This window comes from Tenrec ecaudatus, chromosome 4, assembly GCF_050624435.1.
Source record: "Tenrec ecaudatus isolate mTenEca1 chromosome 4, mTenEca1.hap1, whole genome shotgun sequence".
NCBI lineage: Eukaryota > Metazoa > Chordata > Mammalia > Afrosoricida > Tenrecidae > Tenrec > Tenrec ecaudatus.
Genome location: NC_134533.1, coordinates 183,169,088 through 183,192,154, shown reverse-complemented (window position 1 = coordinate 183,192,154; position 23,067 = coordinate 183,169,088). Strand labels below are relative to the sequence as shown.

The following is a 23,067-nucleotide window of genomic DNA, read 5'->3' as shown; positions in this document are numbered from 1 at the left end:
AAAATGAATGAGGAGTGGGAGGGAGAGAATTTGGGGCACCCACCTCCGGATGAAGATGTCACTGTGTTCCCGGAGACGCTTCTCTTTACGTTCCGGCCTTCAGATAAATGGCGCATCGGTGTGACTAGGATCACCTCCCTCGGCCTAGCCTAGTCACACAATCTGTTTGGACAGTTCTGAGCAGAAGAGTCCCTGAAGGAAATGTTAGCTGCCACCTTATCATTTTATTCTAATCACACGCTGCTCTCTGCTGTCCGTATAATGATATTCAGCTCCGCAGCACAAATCCACACTCTCACACAGGAAGGAGCATGGCGGCTCCGGCCCTGCTTCCCGGCCCTCTGACGCAGGTGTGCTCTGTCGTGTGCAGCCAGCTCAGTCTTCGTTGTTCCCCTCATTTGTTTCCCTCTTTCACGCTTCGCTTGCCCACGTGGCCTGGTGTCCCATGTCGTAGACGCTACTTTCTGAAATAGTTCGTCTTTTCAGTTTAGCTTTTTCCTGGGCTGGAGGGCAAATCGGGTCCCCGCTGCTGCTCTGTTTTGGGCTGCTTGTTCTCAATCCGCAACCAAAGGTTCCTATTGTTCTCAACTATTTAGCGATGAGCACAGATGAGGTTAATTAGGCCCACAGGTGCTCCCCTAGCAGAATGCCTATTGGAAAGAAGAAAAAAAAAAAAGATTCTCAGAAGTAAAATGCCAAAGAGAATTGTTGGATTTGGAGTTTGTAAGCTCAAGATAAAAGCAGTAAGTATGTGCGGGGCGGAGGACATATATTAATTGCTGAGGTGGGCATGGGTCCAGGTAGCAATATGAAGCAAACACCATTCCATTGTAGGTTCTGGTTTACAGATAAAATTTTAGAATCATGAAAAGAAGTTAAATCCATGATCCATTTGGCACTAAAATGTCTTACACCCCTCCCTCCCCTCCAAGAAATAACAGAAACATTCATGAGCACTCTGCATTTGAATGTCATGTTTTCATGACTAAATATTTTCTAGGCCTCTGAAATAAGTCCAAGGTATAGGATCCAGCCCATATGCACTGCAGAGTCAACCGGCTCTTCAAGGGACTTGGCAAATTACATACCTGCTCTGAGCCTCCAATCCTGCCTCTAAAAAGTGGGGTGAGCAGAACTTGAGCAGTCTCTAAAGTGAACCTCCAGTCACCTAACTCCACAACTCAAGAAAGTCTGGGGAGACCTGGGCAGAACTCCATGCACAGAAAGTCATGTTCACAGGGCATGAAAATCGAGGCATTTCAAGAAGAAATGGTGACAGTCGAAGACTGCCACCGGTACTCTGAATTCAGCCATTTTGAAAACCTAAACCCAAACTTCCATCAAGGTGGTTCCAACTCATGAGACCCCCTGGGACAGGGTAGAACTGTCCCTGTGGGTTTCTGAGGCTGAAAGCCTGGTAGTGTGCAAATTAGGGCGACAATTTGGTGTGTGGCGTTAGGAAAGGGGCAAGTTCATCACAATGGCATCTACATGGTAGCATCTACCTTTGTTCTTCTTAGAATCCCTATGATGCTCTCAGCCACCAATTCCATCCCAATTCATGTACTGGAACTTGGCTACTGTGGACTTTCCTCAACTCTCTCTCTCGTGGATTCTTTTCCACTCCTCTTCCCTCACTTCAGGCTAACTGTAACAAATCTCTTCTTACTTTCCATGGATGAAATTCCAATTCCAATCCCACCCAACAAATGTTGGGCTGCCACCTACAAGGTTTGCTGTTCAAACCCACCAGCCACCTTGTGGGGAAAAGGCGAAACTTTCTACTCCCCTAAAGAGTGACAATCTTGGAAACTCATGGGGCGCAGTTCTGACCTGTCCTATAGGATCCTGTGAGTTGACATGGACTGGATGGCAGTGAGTTTGGTTTGTTGTTTGTTTGTGCTTTAGGATTAAAGAGATTGATACTTTGTCTTGAGAGTAGAAAAGCAAACAAAAAATACTTTATCACTTTATCAAGTGCTGCTTTAGTGTGATTTCCTAGCAACTGGCTTCATAAATGTTTTGTTTGGCTGAATTTTACCTTATCACTTGAATATCTGTGTCCACGTTCCCCAGGGTGCCTGCGAAATTTTCCTGAGACAACACACAGAAAAGGACTAGAACTGTTTGGTTCACTCTGGATAACGCCACATCTAAATTGCCCGGAAGTAGAAAGTTCTCATGGTCGTATCATTGATTATAATGACTGCATTGAAATTTACTTCCTTTGTCAATTGTCAAACGCTTATTGAAGTAATAGGATCAACGGACACTGGAGTGACCCCAAAAGAGACAACCAGCCATCGTGAGCAACATGAGAGCAAAACAAATCAAACAAACAAAAACCAAAGTTCATCTGCATCAGAGCATGACTTCACATCGAATTACCAGTTTGTTGGAAATACAAGGGTCAGAGGAACATGTTAACACCATGGAGATCCTGTCGGCAAAATACAGAATTCGGGAAAGCAGAAGGAGGAAAGTCCCTGCTTTATTTAATAAATAGACTGCAAGGGGAAATTGAAGTGGCAGGTGGTGGTGGTGGGGGGGTTTGAGGAGGGTGAAGGGACCGCTAGAATGATAGAATGGACACATTAAGCATATACACCGAGACATGATCTCTGCAGTATAAGAGAAATATGAGGCTGTCTGCTCTCATGGAGATTTGCAGTCTCCAAAACCCCAAGGAGAAGTTCTACTTGGTCCTCTTGGGTTGCTATGAGATAGAGGTGACTTCATGGCAATGGGTTCTGTTTGGTGTGATCTTCAGGGCCATCTACGCAATCATTAGGAGCCCTGGTGGTGCATGGCACAACCCTCAGATGAGAACTGAAAAGTGTGGGGTTTGCACATCCACTGGCTGCTCCAGTAGAGACCCATGTGGCCATATGCTTCCGGAAAGATTTATCGCCTTGGAAACCCTCTGTGGAATTTCTACTTTGTCCTAGACTCTAGGGCCTACAGGGTCACTGTGCGTCAGAATCAAATCAGTTGATGCAACAATTGTGGATGGTTATAGTTTGTGGTCAAGATCAACAGTATGTTTGAATTCACTTGGGGATTGGAGCCTTAAAGGCATCATGGGTTAGTGTTAGCTGCTAGTGTTGAGTGTTAGCCTCTCTGACAGAGAAAGAAGAGGCTGTCTACTCCCATTAAAATAAAATAAAAAAAGATTTACAGCCCAGGAAGTTCTAGGGAGCATGTCTACACTGAGCTCACCATGGGTCAGAATCAACTGCACTGCGGTGGATTTATTCTCTCAGTTGTGGATTCGATGACAAGATGTCTGGGGTTGTTGGTGGAAAGAGAAGTGGAGAGAATTATGGGATGAATTGCGAGGGGTCACGAGTTGAAGATTGCTGGGAGAGAGAGACTCAGTGTTCCCTTGCTTTGAGCTTTTGTGTATATTTTCTCTAATTTTTCTTTTGAATTGATAAAATCTATTTCCTTAGCCAATGCCTCCCAATGATTCCCCAGCACACATGATGCATGAAGTTAGTGGTTATTGTGTAGCTCCTTACCAGTTTACAAAGAAGTTTAAGTTTATTCCCTTTTCCTTCTTCGGAACCGCTTGGCAAGGCGGGTGCTGCTCGGAATCTCCACTGTACACAGGAGTAGACGAAACTCAGAGGATCCAAATCCAATGAAGGTGGTAGCGGCAGACCCAGATCCAGAACTTATGTCTTGGAACGTCAAAGCTGGCGCTCCTCCGCCTGCCACACGCCCATCAAAACTTTTTTTAAAAGGAAAGTAGAGGTGGGGTGCAGAAAAGTGCCCCCACCAGGCAATGCTTCTTCAGATTCCACAGTGGGAGGAAGCGTTTATTTGGCAAGAGAGCACTACTACCCGTGACCACCAGATGGCGAAGGTCGCCCGCAGCCGGGAGGAGAGGCGCGCCCCACCCGGCGCCCAAACTGGGCGAGAACTGGTGAGCAGGAGCGAGGCACGAGATTCTCCTCCCTGTCACCGGGCGGCAGAGTTGAGTGTTGAGTTAGAAGAGGGAGCTTGCAAGCCCTGCTGCCTCACAAGGAAATATAGAAGGGGTCTGGAGAGTTTTACCGAAGCTGATGGAGAATGGGGGGGGGGGGGGGGGAGCAGTGGTGACGTGTTTGCCTGCTAAAGGAAATTGGGGTGGGAGTTGGAACCCAAAGGTGTCTGCTGGGGGGAAAGCCGCCGCAGTCTGCTCCCATAAAGATGGACGGACAGCTTTAGAAACCCAATTGTGCAGTTCTTCTACTTGGTCCAGGGGGGTCGCTCTAAATCATGGACTGAATGGCAAAGTTGATTGATGTTGTTGAAGGAGGTGAAGGAAAATCAGCAGGGATGGGAGGGGGAGTCTCTTATTCCTAACATAAACAGGAATCAGGGATCCAGGCAGACCTAGGGGCACTTTGAGAGGACCTGCTACACGACTGGAGCATCCTCCTCCTCAGGCGAGCTCAGGGTGCGTCCCTGTCCCCGAGAAAGTGATGAGTCGGAACTTTACTTTTCTCTTAAACTGAAATCCAGAGGCCATCTCCAGCTGGGTCCCCGTCTCGTCTTAACAAACAAGCAGCCCATGACGTCTGGCTGCCCACAAATCCCCCAGACAGGTCCAGGAATCCCAGCTCCTGCCGGGCCAGGCTTAGGGGAGCCCACCCTGCACTAAAGCAGGTGCGGCTGGAGGGACCCTTCCCTCGGCTTCTCAAAACAACGACGCAAACCTCACGGCTTTTCTGACTCATGGCGACCCTACAGAACCGAGTGGAACTAACTGCCCCGTGGGTTTCGGAGTCTGTAACCCTGTATGTGAGCAGAAAGCTTCGCCTTTCTCAAACCCGCTGGTGTTTTCCAAGGACGCACCCTCTGGTGAGCAGCCCAACCCATAGCTCCCATGCCACCCTGGATCCTGTGCCAATAGTAAAAAACCTCAATTTAAGGGCTGGGGGCTGGGAAATAGGTGTTTCATAGAGGAAGGCCCAGTGGGACTCGCCAACAACAGCCCCTCCCCCCCCCACACACACACACAATTGTTTTTTAAAAACAACCTCCCAGGTGATGCCCAAACCTTCAGGGGGCGAGTGCCAAACTTTTGGAGTTGGCGGCAAGAGGCAAGAGATACACGGATCAGACAAGTAGAAACCCAACCTTCAACGCCTGCCTTGGAGCCCATCTGGCTGACAGCGAGTCTAAGGGACAGGGTGCCACTGCCTTTGTGGGTTTCCAGAACGGAACCTCCTTACGGCCTCATCTTTCGCCCGCGAAGCGGCTGGTGGTTTTGAACTGAGGACTTGGCGGTTAACAGTCCGCTTCACCCAACGCTTCACCCACTCCGCCACCAGGATGCCTTTGACAAGAAGAAAAGGTGTATTTACAGTGTTCATTCCAATGGGAACTGCAATCTAAGACCGAGGGTGGTGGTGGTGTTTTTATTCCAGATAATTTCCGTGACACCCTTTAGAGATGAACTTTTTTTCATGACCCTCTCCTTCCCCCTCCCCCAACTCGCACCATTCAGCTCCCTGTCCGGAGGAGGCGACTAGGAGGGGAGAATACTGCATTGCTGCCTTTATCTTGGTTAAAAACGCATCACAGGCGGCCGAAATGGAGGAAGACTGGGGCCAAAGGCAGATCTGGAGGCTCCTAGTTTGCCATCGAGGGACCAGAGATGTGGGCTTTGTTAACCAGACTTCGAACCAGGAGCCGAAAGCACAGCGCCCGAAGTTTGCTCGCAGACTCCCTTCCGCCCAGACACTTTTGTTTTCAGTTTTCCTTCTAGACCTTAGGGGGAGGGGGACATTCCCCACCCCCAAGGACAGGACTTAACAATTGTGGGGTCCCTTACATGTTTGCGCGCGTTCTGGGATCATAGAGGGCGAACTTGTGACGGTGCCTGGGCGCGACAGGGAGCAAGGATGACCCTATCCCACGTCCTCCCGAAAGCAGATAACTTTCCAGGGGCGAAGTGTGGGGGCCGCCCCACCCCTACTTTTAAATAAGTGGAACAGGCCACCAAAACTGATTGGAAAGGATTAAGATTCGTAAAGGACAAATAACGGCATTTCCAACTCAGAAGAAGGTTCTCTTCACACATGGCCGTGGTCTGCTTTATCCCGTGTATTTTTTTCCACAGGCAAAATGGGAGAAGGGAACCCCGCGAGGCAGCAGACCCCAGCCCAAATCTCCGCCCCTCCAGAGGAAAGGCTGCCACTAGCACTGGGGGCAAACTGGGGGACCCTGACCGAGAATGTAAACAAACGCGGTCGCTGCGCCCTTGATCTTTATTTAAATAGAGGCTTGTTTATCGGTGTCATCCTCGGGGGATTAATTAGATACATCTCTTCACAATTTGGTGTCTGACACTCCATCTTAGGAATGCCTTATCACAAGGTGTTAATTGAGGCCACTCAGCCACTTACGTTTCTATTAAACACTGTGAGGGACTTTTCACAAGTACCAGGTTGTCTACTGTACGGTGCAAAAATAGACAGCACTCCAAATAGCCCCGGACCTGTGTGCTTGGCCGGGCGGCGCAGAGCGGGTTCAGCCCTTCCTAAGGGCAGATTCAGGAAGCACCGTTTCCAGATGCCGTCGCACTTCCCTAGATAGGGGCAGGGGAGCAGGGGGTGCTCGGCCCAGGATGGGGGCACGTCTGGTACCCTCCCCCGGTTGGAACCTGTCTTCCACCGATAAATCCACACTCAAAACGCCAAGGCTCAAAAGCTGCCCTCTCCAGTTCTGCGGTAAAAACCCGCCAAAGCGTGCGGAGCAGGCCCCGCGGGAGGGGCGGCACGGAGAGTCCAGCCCCAAGGTCACGGGCAGCGGGGCAAAGAAGGCGGGTGCGGGAAGGACGACCAGTATGGGACCCTGGGGAGAAGCCAGGTACAAGCAGGTCCCAGAAGGATGGCGGGGATGGGACCCTGCGGAACGGCCCGGAGGGGAGGCGGTCGGGGCGGCTGGCTAATCCAGTTAGCGGCGGCCAGGCGCCCCGGAGCGGACCTTTACCCTGGGCGGGTCCGAAGGAGCTGGACCGGTGGGCCCGCCGGGCTACGGCCAGTCTGCTGATAACCCCCCCCGGGGGAGGGGCTGTCTGGTGGGGGTGGGGAGAGGTTGCGGCCGCGGGGGACCCTCGGCTGAACTTGGGTGGGCCACCAGCGCTGCCAAGATTTGGGGCATCCTTGGCCCCGCTGGGGGAAAAGTGAGCCGAATCAACGGAGCGAGGACGCCAGGGCCACAGCTCTGGGTCGCCGTTGGTCCGGCGGTGACGTGCCGGAAAATGGGGAATCCTCTTTTCTGAGAGCAGCGCCACCCTCGCCCCTCCCCCACGCCCCGGCCCCAGCGTCCCCGGGCTGCGAGTTAGGGTTCCTGGGTGGCAGCTGCCGCGCGGAGGCCGGGCCCGCGGGTGCCGAGGGAAGCCGCAGGTGGGAGCCGAAGCCGAGCAGCGGTGGGCGGGCGTCCGCTGCGCCTCGGGCGCCGGAACCTCGCGCGCCAAAGCTCAGAAGCCGCAGCTCCCGAGGAGCCCGAGTTGGCCCCACGCGAGCAGAGGACCAAAAGCCCACTATCTACCCAACGTGGCCCAGGGTCACGGCTGGGGAGGGGGCGATCTCGCATCCTGGCGACATCTCCACACCTGGCCCTCATGGTCCAGATTTCCCACCGGGAAGTCATTCTTCAGGGTAAAAATAATAAACAAAAGCATCCGTGTTCCTGCCCCCTCTAGACTACAGCGCAAAAGAGCAGTGGTTCTAAACCTTCCTAAAGCCCCCACACTTTCATACAGCTTCTCATGTGGTGGTGACCCCCAACCATAAAATTATTTTCGTTGCTACTTCATCCCTGCAATTTTGCTACTGTTATTAATCGGACGACCCCCTGTGAAACGGTTGTTCCACAACCCCCAAGGGGTCGCGACCCACAGGTTGAGAACCAATGCTCTAGCATGTGGTCTGGGGAGATAGGTAGCGAGAGAAGGCTATAGCAAAAGAAGCCAGAAAATGAGATTGCTTGTTTGTTTTTTAAGCAAAAAACCACGATTAAAACCTATTGTACAGAAAAGAGAACTGTGCTCGTTCCCGCATTGAATCACATTTATTAAAAATGACTAAGACTGTACATAAAAATCCAAGATCACTAAAAAGCCTATAGGAGCTGTGGCATCGGGTTTTCATTTCTTCACATTGCCAAGATGGTGAGGAAGAGGAAGAGGCCAAGAAAAGAGGAAGTAGGGGTTTTCTTAAACACATTTCAAGTTAGTACAGGGTTGCTGAATACATTCTTAACTACCTAAGAAGTAAACAGAATATTCCCAGGTATGGGGATGATGAGAGAAACGATCTTCTTGCCCCTGCAGCTGTTAGTGGATTGCAAATTCTTTACAAAGCCAAAGCACCAATGTTACATAATCTCGGATACCTATGCAGACTATTTGTACAATATATTCCACATTATTCTACAGTGTATCTAAACACACAAGACTGTACAAGTTTACATTCTCTCTTTTTGGCTATCCCCTTCTTTACCCTCTCCTGGGTGCTCTGGGCCACCCCAGCACACAGCAGAGGTCTAGCTTCTCTCAAGGAGACAATTCAAAACTAGGCAAACATGGCTTGTTCTAGAAGCCTGGGAGGAATCAAAGTCAGGTACAACCAGCGCTTCATGAATGTTTTTGCTGTTTTTTTCCGTCTTCCCTCCCAGGCCTAATATCTTTTGTCCCTAGCAGAAGGTAACAGCAAAAAAAGCCCCCTGTTAAAGTGTACGGTCTAGCCCTCCTCTTCCAGAAGTGAATCTCCTGAGCATTCTGGGCTTCCCTTGACTTAAAGGTTTACAAATAGAAATGAGAATGGAAGTTTGCAACTCCTTTGATAGTGCTCGCCCCAGATCTTCACAGCCCAATTCACTGAACGGTTAGTGTTTCCAATAAATAACTCCAAGCCTCAGATAACCTTCAAAATTTGAAAGCCCTCCATTCATTTCATTAATTTTAAAGGGGAAAATACGCTACATTTGTTTCCGTTACCTGCGGCAATCAAAAAGCTTTGGCACCTTCTTTAGAGAATTGCACAAAACAGGATGCATCAAGGTGGGAGGCGAAACGTCTTTTTTGGCAACCTAGACAAAGAAGACAACAACAGCAACAACAACAAAACCACACCCCCAAGTCCATCTGCAGAAAGTCAGCTGACATTCAGGAGGTTAAAATAATTCTTTAGGGAGCTGTGTAAAAAGCATAATATGCCCCCATGCCTTTGGCAGTGTCTTTACTGTATTCTTCGGCCGTTAGGTCCTCACACTTTATGGAGGGGGAATTTTCATTACTGGACGTGCTAGGAGACAGCCGCCTTCGCTTACAAGCACTGGTGTAGACCCCCGAATCATTGGAATCTAGGGACTTGATGGAAGGAGGTGTCTCTATCCAAGAAGAGCTTATTTCTTCTTTGACTTTATCCTTAGAGAGTTGATCTTCGGGGAATACAGGGGGGCTGGTTCTGGAGGTCCATGGTAGTCCAGCCGCCATCTTCCTCTGATAAGAACCTCGACCTCCCCACCCTGCCATAGCAGGGAAAGTGGGGTCCGGGTAATACCCCAGGGCATGGGGCGTTTGGAGGGGCAAGGATTTAATACCATATGGGAGCAAGGTGCTAGAGGAATACTCGGACTCATAGGAACCGATGTCTAGTTTGTTGGTCCCAGGTTGCTGCACAGGCGTGACAAGCCACCGCTGGGGAGGGTTGGCCACCTCTTCGCTCTGTTGGGGTGAAAGGAGGCCGTTGGTCTGCGGCACGGTTCTCTCGCCATTATAATATCGGGCTTGAGGTAAAGTGTTGACAAAGGGCTCCGGGAAGAAGGACTGAACGCCGTACCGACCTCCGGGGACAATCTGATGGGATCTAGGAGAATCCGTGGGAGATGGAGTTAACCTGTCATTTTCTGAAGCGGTGTACATGCTACAATACAAAGAGAAACACTTAAAAAAAATCCCAATGTCGAGCCCAAGTAAACCACCTCCCGGAAGTGAAAAAGGCTGTCAACTGTCTGTCCTGAGGGCCCAGGCCTGTTGGAGCGGAGGCACACAGGCAGAAGAAGCAGGGGCCCATGTTTAGTCCGACTCACTGCACTACATAAAGATTTCCTCTAAGGCATGACATCTGTAATACACGGAAAGATCCCCTTCGCAAGTCCTAGGATGGACAGACTGCTGGCGGTCCCAAACCCAAACTAACAGGGTCTAGCTTTTGATGTGGTGAAGATTCCATTTCCTTAGTTTTACCTTTTTGTTATGTTAAAAAGGGGTGTGTGGGGATGGGGGAGGGTGTTAGTAATACCTGTTGTAGTAAGGATAAAAAACAGTTGGATCACAATGAGAAGAAAAAGTAGATCAATGCCAATTCTTAAACTTCTGAATCTCCAGCGAAATGTTTTTGGAAAACACTGCTCATTTGGAAACTCTTAACATTTCTTTGGAAAGGAAGAACACCCCTTCTGGGGGAAAGGCCAAAATAGGATTGGGCAAAGGGAAAAGAAAAATAAGGAAGTGGAAGCAAAAAAAAAACAAACCAAAAACCCCAAACAACAACAACCCCCTGGTGAAAGCTCTTCCTTGGTCTCAAATTGCCTGACTAGATGCATAATGCTCAAACACCAAGGGCAAGGAAGGGGGGAACGCTGCACTTACGAGTCATAGTTGTCTCTGAAGCCTTTGGCAAAGGGATTATGGTCAATTTTTAGTTGCGTGATCTAGATGAGGAAGAAAAACAGTTGTTGAGCGCTTCGTTACGTTGGAGCTAGGTTCGAAATTCGCGGGACCGCTGGGGCACTCACGTCGGTGTTTTGGTAGGCGGTCACGGCGATGAACTGCGTTTCCGAGAAGGTAAAGGTCTGGGTCTTCGATGGCTCATTCAAGTCCTCCACGCCGTCCTCGGTGACTTCCACCATGTGCAGTCGTGGTTGGTATTTGTGCAACGACTGTAAGACTATCATCTGTCAATGGGACAGAAAGACAGTTGCCACACCTTAAAAGCCCTCTTAGGCATTCAACAGTAGTAATCTCAGTGAAGCTTTATATTTTGAAATTCGACCTGTGCACCCCAACCACACCAATCTCTCTCTCTCTCTCTCTCTCTTTCTCACTAATGTTTCATCGACACAGTAGAGACCTTACTGACATTTTTGAAACTTAAAACAGCTGTTTATTATGTCTGAGGAAGCTCTTCTCTTCCCTCAAAAATCGCTCAGTGTTCCTGTACCTAGCGGTTGACTCTATTATGGATATTCAGTTAAAGAAGAAAGAAAAAATGAGAACGTGCAAAGAAAGGTTATGAAAAGAAATAGGTGAGCAAATAGGGCAGACGTACACCCATTATAAATTCAAGAAGAGAGTATGGATTCTTGCAAGAAAAGAGAGGAATGGCCAGAAGACAGCCCCTTCCTCTGCCACTCTACCTGCGTATTGTTGTTATTCGCGCCTTTGTTATTGGTGAGCTTTAATTTCCCAAAAGAAATCTCCTGTCTCATCCAGTGCGAGCCAGTATTCGGAGACTCTGGGTGAACATACATTTTGTTGCCTAGAGAAAAGGAAACATGAACATTTACAACCGAAGTTCGGTCAGCCTCGTTATTGAAGAAGTTCCAGTGGACTCCACCGTGGACTTCAGCCGATGCCTTCTGTACTCTTCCTAGGGGAACTGTTTCCATGGGCAAGGCACATCTTTAACAGTGCTTCCAGATTTTTAAAATGCAACTAGTGGGAGATGTCTCTTGAAGGTCAGTCTGGGGCCTTTGAAAGGAAAGGGGCCTGTTGACAGTGGTTAAAGCACTAGGTGCTAACAAAAAAGAGCCCTACCTTAGGGGAAGGATGGTCATCTGTTTCCCTAAAGACTGACATGGAAACCATGCGGATCAGTTCCACTCTGTCCTAAAGGCCACTGTGAGCCATAATCGATTATATTGCTATGTTTTATTTTGTGTTTTTGTTTGTTTTGTTTTAACCCTGGACAAGGCAACACCCATTGAAAGGGATTTGCACATTCTTGGGTGAACTCAAACTTAGGGAGAGCTTTTTTCTTCCTGAATGCTGGGAGATCTTGCCACCCCTACATCTTTCTCAAAAGTGGAGAGCTAGGGGTTGGGAGTGAAAGGTTCTCTATGTTGACAGACAAGAACTCTGATTTAGCAATTACCTTTCTCCCAAAAAGTCAACCTAGAGACATCTCGGTCCCGGATTGGTGGGTGGAAAGTGCTAGATTTCGATGTGAATTGCCTAAGTCAGAGGTGCCCATTTCCCCCTCCCTCTTTCCCTTCCCCCTCCCGGCTCCTCACCCTGCATGTTATTGTCGGCTTTGCCACAGGTCACCCACTTGCCCCCCTGGAAGCGCCAGTGGTTGGGGTCCGCCAGCACCACCTCTACGAACACGTTGTAGTGGGCGGTCGGATTGAGTCCGTTTATATTGAAGCTCAAGAAAGGAAACATGCGCCTGTGGGGGAAGGGAGGGGGGAATAGAACCGGGATAAGCGATTTCAATCCGCATCACCCGAGGGCTGCCTAGACGCTCCCCTTTTCCCAGGACAACCCGGAGTCGAAAGGAGCGCGATGCTGAAAAGTTGGCAATGGGCAGAGTGCCCTTAAAATGGGTCAACTTGATGTAAACCATTTTCGACTTGTCCGCTCGAGAAACACTTTGGTCCTCTTACTAACTTGCCCCGAGGTCAGCATTCTCCCCAGGCGTGTGCTTTCGAAACGCCCCCCACTCAAGTTCTCGGACCTCCTTAGAACCCTTCAAGGTCTATCAAACACGAAAAGTCACTCTCTCGGCCCTCCCCTCCCCCACCGCCCTTCCCCTTAGCAGTCGGATGTGTATGCGACCCAGAACCTGAGCTAGATCTGATTCCAATATACATCTGCCTAACCCGCTACCCAGACTAGCCCTCCGAGGCCCACGCTTTAGCTCACACGCCCATCTTCCGGAGCTCCCCGTGAAGACCCTGGCGCCTAAAAACCACGGGAGCCCAGAGAGTGCACTCTGGGGGGCAAACCCTTGAGCCTGCCCCGCCCCCCCCCTCCATCCGCAGCTCCGGGCTGGCACACAGCGCCTGCAGAGGTGGCAGATCTGTGAATCCAGTTTTGTGGGAATGCTCAACTTTCCATTTCCCCCTCGTGCCCTGCCCGTCAGTCTAGGCGAGGCTGAAGGGCACTAGGAGTGGCGTGAAGCGAGGGAACAACTGTAACACTAGCCTCCTCCCCTGGTCCGTGCGGCACCGGGAACGCAACCTGATCGGAGCCGCGGAGCGGCGTCTCCACTCTTGAGCGCGCTGGGGGGGAAAAACCTCCAAGCCCAGCGCGGAACTCGGGGGCGCGCTCCCCGCCGCCAGCAGGATCGCATGCATTCCTCCCCCCCCTTTTTTTTAAACCTTGCCACCACGACCACCCTCCGCCCCTCCGCGCCGCTCTCACCTGCCCTGCTTTGTAATGATCATCTCGGTTTGGTGGCGGTGAAATTTGAGCCAAAGGGGCCGGTTGCACAAGTAGACGTGGGCGCGGAAGCCAGAACCGGGAACACCCAGGGTCCCCAATCCTCCGCAGGAACCCGCCGCGGCTGCCCCGGAGTAGGGCCCGTAGAGTGGAGCCCCCTGGCTGTATGAATAGGCTGCGGGACCACCTCCTCCGCCACCGCTGCCACCCGCGCCACTGCTGGCGCCGGGCCCCGGGCCGAACTGAGCCCTCCCAGGGGGACACACCGCCGTGGGGAAGCCGCCGGGGGGCAGCATGGAGCCGTAGGGGTAGCGCGCCCCATTGGGAGCGGGGTACACGGAGCCATGGGGCGCCCCCGCAGTCGCCTGGTACGGGAAGAGGGAGCAGGGCGCCGGCAGCTCGGAGCCCTGCGGCCCCGGGGAAGGCAGGTAGTAGCGGTCCGAACTCAGGGCGTCCATCGAGTAGCGCGCGCTGGCGGCGGCGGCGGCGGCGGCAGCGGAGGGCAGCTCCTCTTCCCCGCAGGGGGAGCTCTTGCGGCCGTCCGGGGGTCCAGGCTTGGCCACGGCCGCTGGGCTGCTGAAGGCGTCTCCCGCGTCGGCTTCACTGAGCATGGCCGCGGGGGCCCCCGCGCTGGTGGCCGGGGGTTCCCCGCTCCCCGCCTCGCACGCGAGGCTTCCGGAGAACTTCTTGGGCGCTTTGTCTAAGTCCAGCCGGTGAGGCGAGGGGGCCGCGCCCGAGAGGTGGCCTGCGCTGCCGCCGCCGCCGCCGCCTCGGGCACTCTCCAGCGGGTAGAAGTGCGCGCCGGGTAGGGTCACCGAGCTCACCAAGAGCTGCTCCCCTAACTGCATGCTTGGCTAAGCGCGGGCGGCCGTGGGTGGCTTCCTCTCCTCCGGGGGCCTTATTATAAAGGCAGAATAGGGGAGCCAGCGCCCTCTTCCGAGGGGAAGGTAACTTCCCCTTCTTCCTGCGCCGGGACTACCCACCTGCAGACGCGCGGGTGGCACCGGCGCGCGCTGGAGCGCCCTGACCTCCGCGCGCGTCCTTCGCGCTAGGCAAACGTCCTGAGTTTGACGGCAGGCGATGGAAACCGATTGAGAAGCCCTCTTTTTCTCTCTCTAGTCCCTAGTACCTCCCTGGAGACCCTCCACCCCCTCCGTCACTCACACCCAGGAAGACAGGCACTCAGATCTCTATCCTCATCCCCCAGCAGCCCGGGCCGCCCAGCCCTTTCTCCAAGGCGAACCCCCCACCCCGGCCTAGTTGACCACTTGAAAACTCGCGGGCTGTCACCCGCTGCATTATATACGTGCGGTCAGGGAGGGGCTTCGCAGCCCCGCAGCCCCGGAACCCTGCGATTGGCGGATGGTGGTGACATTAATTCAATTAGGCATGCACTAATTGGATCAAGTCGCCGGTTACTTTCTTTTCCTTTAGCCTGGATCCTATTTATTTATTTATTTTTTAAAACCCTCTGTCTCCCTATGCCTGTATATCACCGGAGTTTAGGGGAACAAGGTGTGCGGTCGGCCTAGTAATCATCCCGGTGCTCTGCGCGGAGAATCCGGGGACCCGCGGGGTGAGTGGTAGCGATAGGGAGCCGAGGGAGGAAGGCTTTGCCAGCTCCGAGCTTGCGGGCAGGCGCAGGACTGCGGGCGCGCGGAACCCGCACGAGAGGAGCGGCCCAATGGAAGTGCCCTCCCTTGTCCGGAGCTGTAACTTTAAGTACACCTTTGCCCCAAGCGTTGGGGGAGGGGGGAGGGGGCCTGACTCCCTGGCCTTCTACGTGCTGGAACCTTTCGGGGGTTCGATCTGGTTCTTCACCTAGTGGGCAGGAGTTGTGGACAGGAGCTTCACGCACAGCCGTTTACATTCCGGGAACCGCCCAGGTTCGCCGAGGCACTGGAGACAAGCCTACGGAGAACTGAGCGGGCAGATCCATGACCCCCATTCTCACGACCACACGTCAGCCTTGGGCGGCAATGAGTTTTCCTCCCCACAAGGGAAAGGCCACGTTACTCAGTTTCCCGAGACCTCTGAGTTTCTCTGTCTCCCCACCCTCCCCGACCCGCCAGTGCCAGTATCTTTCGTTGGGCCTGAAACTGAGGAACAAAGATTCTTTGGCAGCCGCTCGGTTAAGATGCCCGCGCCTTTCCTCCACGGCGCAACACGACACCGAAGGGAGAATAATGAGTGACATAATCAGTTTGGTAGTGAATGAAGCCCCTTTGCCCCAGCTGCACAGTTCTCTCCTACGTTTCCGCACACAGTTGAGGCCAGAGCGGTGGGTTCCGATTTTATTGTTTTCTTACTACAGAAGGGAGGGGAGCCACGTTTCCTTGCCCATCAGAAGCAGTCTGAATATTCACTGTGAATCAGCAATTACGGACGCGGCTTGTCATTGCTGCGAGAGCGCATTTTCCGGCTGAGAAGTCTGGACACTGCTTCCTCAAGCGCACGCGATCACACGGCCAACTCTGCACCCACAACCGAGGAGGCGGCCGCAGGACTCGCCCAGCGCGCACTGGCAACTAAGGACCAGCCTGCAGCCTGAGAACCGAGGTTCAAACCGACATCAGCGGGTCTGGGTTAGAGAGTGATGCCGTCCTGAAAGCATAGGGTGCTTTAGTAATTTATCGTTTTTTTCTGATGGTGAAAACTAGGCGCGCAGCAGGGATTTCGGAGTCTGGGAGTAGCTAAGGGGAGGGGTCAGTTAGGCGAGCGAGCTGGGACCCGGGGCTGCAATCCCTCTCAACAGTTTCTTTCGGGTTTGGCTTGGCGCTCAGGTCACCTGCCCACCCACTCTCATCTCCCTGCTTTTTGTTTTCTTTTGACTCAGAGAAATCGTGAGGAATCGAAAATTTCAAATTAGTCCATCTTTTAAAATTTTGAAAACAATTTTATTAGCATATATTGCACATATGATGCAATTCAATAGTTCAGTGATATGAATAAGTACTGTACAGTCAACTCTACAGTCAACTTTCGAACATCTGTCTCCCTCTTGTACCCATCGTCATCATCAGCTCCCCACCTCCCCACAGCCTGCCTCCGCCTTGCCCCTCAGGAAACCATCGATTCCGTCTCCGTCTTTATAGCTCCACCCACAATATGGTTATTTTAAAGATTGTTGGCAGCTCCGTGGTTTTCGCCCTGGAGGTTTGCACATGGGACGCTAGCTTGCTCAGGGCAAGGAAGGCTGTGCGCCGCTGGAGTGCATAGGGCGACGCTTCGAGGGGTTAAAGGTGCTCGTGGCGAGAGCTCCTCTACATTTGCTTGGACCACAGCCGCGGGAGGTTCCAGGAGAGAAGATAGCAGGGACCGACCGGATGTCGCTTTAGGTGCCGATATTTGGAAGGGGTAGGTGGCAGTTTTGCGGTGGGCCTCAGTGTCCCTTCAAAATGCTTTCGAAGTGGCGGGGGAAAGCGCTGCGCGTGGCAAAGTGCCATCGCAGGCAACAGGCATCGTTCCGACCCACTCTGGCGCAAATAACAAGGGCCAGCTGTCCCCCGCGCCACATCAGAAAGGGTTGATTTTATTCCAGCCTCTAGCAAGCTCTTGAAAGCGCGTGGGGTTCATTCCGTGTGCCACCTAGTCATTAAGTATATACACAGTATGTATAATTAGGATTTGTGTTGATTCCAAGGATAGGGAATTGGGCTCTGTATCTCCCCACATCCCCAATAAAATTATGCATTGACTCAAACTTGGACAGATTTTACAGATGACAAAGACAAATTTTTAAAGATCCAAAAGGCAGAGTCTACAAACTGCTCTGGGGCGCAGGCGTTTTGGGAAATGAGAAATTAAAAATAAAAATGATTATACTACATTAGATCTATAATGCATTTTTTCTTTAAAGTGACAAAAACAGTGAGTGTTTAAACCACAGGTGATTTTCTGCTTGTGACAACCTTGAGACAAAGGCCTTTCATTCAATTACCCCTCTGTATTTATTAATTAAGCAGTTAAATTATTATTGCATATGGAAATTACTAATCTAAAATGCTCGGAGAAGCATAAATGAGCAAATCTGTGATTTCCTACCCAGAATGGACTTCTCTTTTGCTGGCTCTATTTTACTTATAGCCCAAGAAAGAAACATTTTCCTGGGGGTTCCAGCACACATCCAAACCCCCAGCAGCTCGTTCCAGAAACAGGAACAGAGAAGAAAGCTGAAGTACTGGCCTGAGCGTACATGTCAGGCAGCACCCTCCTTTGATTGAATAGGCAAGAAACAGCCTTCCAGCCTGTTTGCTGTTTGATTTCAATGACACCCCCAGCTTCATGAAATCCAAATGAGACATTTATAGAAAGGTGCCTGGTTTTATGTGACTCAACTGACAGTGTATTGGAATACAGTGAACAAAAACATCAACAGTGAGGAGGAAATGTGGAGACCCCCTTGGAACCCCAGACCCCAATGCTGGCTGGATTAACACAGATCTTGCACCTTTCAGACTGAGATGGTGATGTAAGCAAATCCCTTTGAAAGTTACCAGGAGCGAAGCCCAAACATAGGTCTAAACCTATTCAAGCTCTCATTATGCTCTTGTTCCGAAGCCATAAGACCCACTGCAAGCCATCTTTCCCTCCTGATAATACCAAATGAATGCCCACCTGGTCAGGTGATCTCTTTGCCACTCTCCCTTCACATTAACCACTCTCAGTGCAATAAACTTTAGAAAGTAAAACTGAGAAGCATCTGTGTGCACCAGGCGGATTACACATCCGACACATAAGCACACACTTATGAGTACATGACAGTGGGGCTTTACAGATGAGTGCTGTGATATATAGCTCTCCTTGCCCACCTCCCCCCACTACCGAGGGGCCCATATACATGTCCCAGTAAAGTCTATTATTTTCAGCCCCGCTAGAAACGTGTTATCCAAACACTGTCCGTGTTATTCAAACACTTTGTAAATTCTGAACAGACTCACTGCCGGTTCTCCTTTTAACCCTAGGAAAACATTCCAACAGGAACCGGTCACCAGCGCTCCGCCTGGACTCTATGAGAACGTCAATGGGTTTTTTGTGGCGAGTTGGTCCTTTTACTATTTATCTACGGTCCTTTTTGTTCTTGGTGGTGGTGTTACATTTTATTTCTCCATCTCAGGTTCAGGTTCACTCTTGGGCCCTTTGTTCTCCAATGGCCTCCTGTTTTCTGAAGGGGCAGGGTTTTGTCAGGGTAAGGTAGTTCCTTTTGTTTTGTTTTTCCCATTTCTTTTCAAGTAAATGTCCTCGAAGACAAAACTTTTGCTGGCAATGACAAGCAATGTTAAGCCCACTGGTGACAACAGCAAGTAACTGTCACCACTATAATTTCATTTTTGTAAGACTTTGTTTTTCCTTGTGACACTGAAACATACCCTTGCTTTAAAAGAAAGCACCAGATTCACACATGTGTGAGGTGAAGAGTAACATTAAACCCACTCTATCACTTTTTTAAAAGAAAATGGCCACACACAAAAAGAACCTGACCAATAGCTACTAGTCGATATCTAAATGGATCTATGCAATTGCTTTTCCTTATTAAATTATGGGGTGGAGGAAGGGGCAGGTCCTGGATTTGAAGTTAACAGGCCTTATGAGTTGCTTATTGCAAAAAACAAATGATCTTTTCTTATGCATTGACTTTGGCTGTAGTTTATAATCTCCACTGCCTTTTTGAATTCAATTGCTTTTTAACTAGCATATCAATTCCTGGATTTAGCTGCTGTTTTATCATCATCATCATCATCTCATATTCATGGGAGTATCTATGTCCACATAAGACACAAGAAAAATCATAAAAGGCCAAGTAAACAAAATAAAATACTCCCCCAAAGGATGTGATGGGAATATTTGACCAGAGTTCTGTCTTGCTCACTGTTGCACCAGGAAAGGCCTGGCATTGAATAGCTGCTCATCTATTAAACAATAGGGAGAGGCTCCTAACTCAGTGTGGCTGGAAGAGCTAACCTCGCCCAAGGAGAGTGTCATATTTGTACTGTAAAACTGCGAAGGCTACAGGAAAATGCCTATCTTCCCCCTCAAGAGCAAAGGAAGAAAATACAGATCCTTGTACATCCATGGACATGTCATTTTCATCTTTTTAAGACGTTTTCATCTTATTTTAGACATTTCTTAGTCAAAAGTTCTTACATTGTTGTCTAATTTGTGTGTGTGAATGTTCTTCCACAAGAAAAACAGAAAAGAGAGAAAGTTCATGCAGGAATGAGAAAGGGCAGCCAGCATGCGGTCAAAAGGAAGCCTTCTCCTGAACATAGATCGAATGCACATCATTAACAAAGTTGGTAGAGTCTGTGAAAATCAATGTATCAACAGGAGAACCCCCTGTGACAAGTGTGGCCTGATGTCTGCACAACAGGTGGGCAGAACCCTGTCCTGCTGACCCAGGCCTTGGTACCATGGCGGCAGCGGAAGCTTGTCATCCAGACCTATGTGAGAAACAAGAAGAGCAGGCTGGGGAAAATCACTCAGCAGAAAATGGTTAATCCCCTAAAATAACCAAGAATGGGAGGGGAGTGGGGAGAAGGAAGGGATGATAACAGGATGGAAAATTCCATAAACAGATATTCCCTCAAACGTCTCCCCATTTAGACCTCGGAAAGAGAAACAGATCACTGTATCCAGAAATGAATAGTCAATGAATAGGAGACATTGGGGGTCTACCTTTTGCTAGTTTTGCAAGCTTGGACACACTCTTATTATCACTCTTCCTCCACGCCTCCATCTGAATCATAACACAGTGTAAAGCAATTAGAAGGATCAGGAAGATGGAAGATGGAAGAACCGACCAACACATTTGGATTTGGGGGTTGGTGGAATCCATGGAGTTTGCCAGAAGAATGAACACACCTGTCTTTAAAGAGGTACAGCCAGAGCACCCCTTAAAAGAGAGAGGGGTGAGTCTTATCCCGCTTACTTTGGGCCTGTGATCAGGAGGGAAGAGTCCTTGGCGAAAGGCAGCATGCTTGGTCAAGTAGAGGATCAGCGAAGAAGAGTAAGAGCGTCACCGATGGATTGACACCGTAGCTGCAAACAAAGCATGGGTTCAAAACGGGACCGGTGATGAGGGTGGTGCGGGCCTGGGCAGTATTTCGGTCTGTTGTACATATGGTCGCTGAGGGTCAGACCGGACTCCGGAGCTCGGAAGCAGTTAGAGGCATGGTGGTCCCAGTCAAGTTTTCCCCTATCGTTGTCCATTACTGCACTTGTATTCATTCATTCATTCATTCAAAAGATCATTTTATTGGGAGCTCTTATAACAATCCGTAAACTGCACTTGGATGAGTCCTCTTTTTGCTTTCTTATTGATGCTGACCCTACATCAGGGCAATGCACCTTATTCCTGCTCCCTAGGGATTCCAAATTTACTTGTGCAGGCCCTGGAAGAACAGGTCAAAAGCAAGACGAACCAGAGCTAGGGAGCAGGCAAGGTTGGTTCACTGAGAACCTGAGAGCAGAGTTTTCCAGTAGCCCCAGACCGGAGGAACAAATCAAGCACCCTCCCAGAGAGCGCAGCCGAGAAAGGTGCACTTCAAAGGGAGGCGACTCGGCCACTTCCACTAGGATTGCCTTCCGCCCCCTCCAGGCCGCACGATTAGCATTCTGTTTTTCCCGGGCCTCTCCGCCCTCCAACCCCCTACCGGGATTTTGCTGTTCCGGCAGATTGCGGTCAAAGAAAGAAAATCGGGTATTTAGCTAAGGTTTTGTTCTCCACCCACTTGGTTAAACGTCCGGTTCTGAAGGAGTTAAGTGGATCGTCGGAAGCCTCCCACAGGGTTTCGCTCCGGAAGAAGGCGTCCTGAAGTGGAAGTATCCCAAAAGACGCCATCTGGACCCTGTGGGTCCTCTCGGGCCTCAGTAGTGCCATATGCAAACATGAGGACATGATGGAACCCCGTCAGCCAATACGGGCGGGGGGGGGGGGGCTGCTGTTGTGGAAAGTCTAGGGAGAAGTCATCCAGGGCTGCTGAACCACTGGCCAGGAGCTGCACAAAATACGGGGGCTCTCCAGGAACGGACTCCAAAGGCAGCTTGGATCACCTCCTCCTCACTAGGGCGTGAATTTTCAGGGATAGAGTCGTTCTTCGAATCCACCCCGAAGGGCCCAGACTAGATGCCAGGCCCCCGGCTGGCTCTCTCTGTAGCGCTGTTTTTCGTCCGCAGCCTGAAACGTTGCGATCGTCCCATTGTACAGATGGGCAAAGTGGTGATGCTTGGAGACTTGAAAGCCTTTGCTCCAGCATACAGAGTTACGCGTGGTGGCCCAGGAGTTTAAATCCAGGCGGTCTACATTGCAGGGAAGGGGTGTGTGTTTTTGGAATGGGGGAGAAGGGTGTGCTTTTTTTTTTTTTTTGGAGATGAGTTAAGGGGCTCAGAGGAAAGAGCTTCCTCCCGAGGCTCTGCGACCCTGGGTGACTTTGAGGGAGATGAGCGGTAGACGTCAAGTTTCGGTCCAGCGGGGCCTTTACAGTGAACCTGGGGAGGAAGCCAGACTCCACCGGCCGTGCCCTAGATTCTAGTCCTGCGCCCCATTCTCGCTTGAGATAACGGTAGGTAGCGTGTGAGGAGCGCCCTGTGTACCCTCGACTGGAGGGATCCCTCCCTCCCTCCTCCTGCACACACGTTACAGACCCTGGCCAGGACAGGCAAAGTTACAGACCCTGGCTAGGGCAAGTAAAGCCCAAGGGTGTATAAAGAGAAGCAGGACGTGGTGAACATGAAGCTGGGGAGCCGACCACTTGCCCCTGGATTCTGGAACTGTCACCGGGACCCCGGGTCTCCTGGTCCGGAATTTTTAGGAGAGGCTTAGGGCGGAGAGCGAGGCGCGCGGTGGCAAGTTGCAGTTGGCCTTGGCTTGCTCTCAGCTTCCTTTCCTCTGTCCGCCCCAGCCGGGGTCACCACGGGCCCGCCTCCCACCTCCCAGCGTGCTCTAGGGTTGGGGTTTGGGGGCGCTTCTCACCTCCCCGGCACACGCTCCATGCCTTTGCATTTCAGAGGCTTCGGCGGCCCCTGGGGCTCCCTCTCTTTTCGGTCTGGCTCCGAGACCGTCCCCACCCAGATGGACCGGGGACCAGGAACGCGCCACTTGAGACCCACACCTGTCTCCAGGCGTCTTTGAGGACTCCGCGCCGAGGCGCTCCTCGGGGGACCCTACGGATCCTACCCGCGTCTAGATCGTCCACAGGAGGGGGAACAAAAAGTGGGGATTTCGCAGCACAGAGTGGAAGTGCTGGCGACCGAGGGCCAGGAGAGCGTTTCCGAATGTCCCCTGGGGCTTCCCTCGAACTCCCGTAGCTTCTCGTCCCCCTCCCCCGCCACCCCACCCCCGACCCCCCAATCCCAAGACGTCTTGAGTGCAGCAGACCGAGAGGGGCTGCTCTCACTCTTGGAAAGTTCGCGCTCGCTCACCTTCCTTCCTCTCGGTGGGAAGGTCAGCCTGCAGGCTGGAGGCGAAGGTCACCAGCTGGACCCCCAGGCCTCGTCCTAACCATAACCTACACGATGACTATGATCATCCATATGTTTAACCACGTACTTGCCCAAAGCTTGACTTTTTTATTTTTTAAGTCACCAGCTTGCAACGTCTCGCGTCTGCCAACTCCCCAGCCTGC

The 23,067-nt window shown here is 51.3% G+C and overlaps 1 protein-coding gene across 2 annotated transcripts; it reads right to left on the bottom strand.

The window, feature by feature from the left end:
* Positions 1-9,180: 9,180 nt before the first annotated feature.
* On the bottom strand, positions 9,181-14,292 carry EOMES (eomesodermin). 2 transcript variants are annotated; one of them, XM_075548944.1, is made up of 6 exons: positions 13,427-14,292; positions 12,295-12,449; positions 11,419-11,540; positions 10,798-10,956; positions 10,652-10,713; positions 9,181-9,923 (listed from the first exon to the last, which is right to left on the bottom strand). In XM_075548944.1, the coding sequence occupies exons 1-6, from the start codon at positions 14,290-14,292 to the stop codon at positions 9,185-9,187; spliced, it is 2,103 nt and encodes a 700-aa protein (XP_075405059.1). In that variant the 3' UTR covers positions 9,181-9,184. The 2 variants fall into 2 exon arrangements, with proteins under 2 accessions (XP_075405059.1, XP_075405060.1); XM_075548945.1 differs by having other exon boundaries at positions 9,181-9,866.
* Positions 14,293-23,067: the final 8,775 nt, after the last annotated feature.

Bases quoted from the DNA above. Each gene is read 5' to 3' on its own strand.
- EOMES (XM_075548944.1), bottom strand. From the start codon at position 14,292: ATGCAGTTAGGGGAGCAGCTCTTGGTGAGCTCGGTGACCCTACCCGGC. The intron at 11,541-12,294 runs GTGAGGAGCCGG...CCTTTTCTCTAG, and splicing joins AGCCGACAATAACATGCAGG to GCAACAAAATGTATGTTCAC. The intron at 10,714-10,797 runs GTGAGTGCCCCA...TTCCTCATCTAG, and splicing joins CCGCCTACCAAAACACCGAC to ATCACGCAACTAAAAATTGA.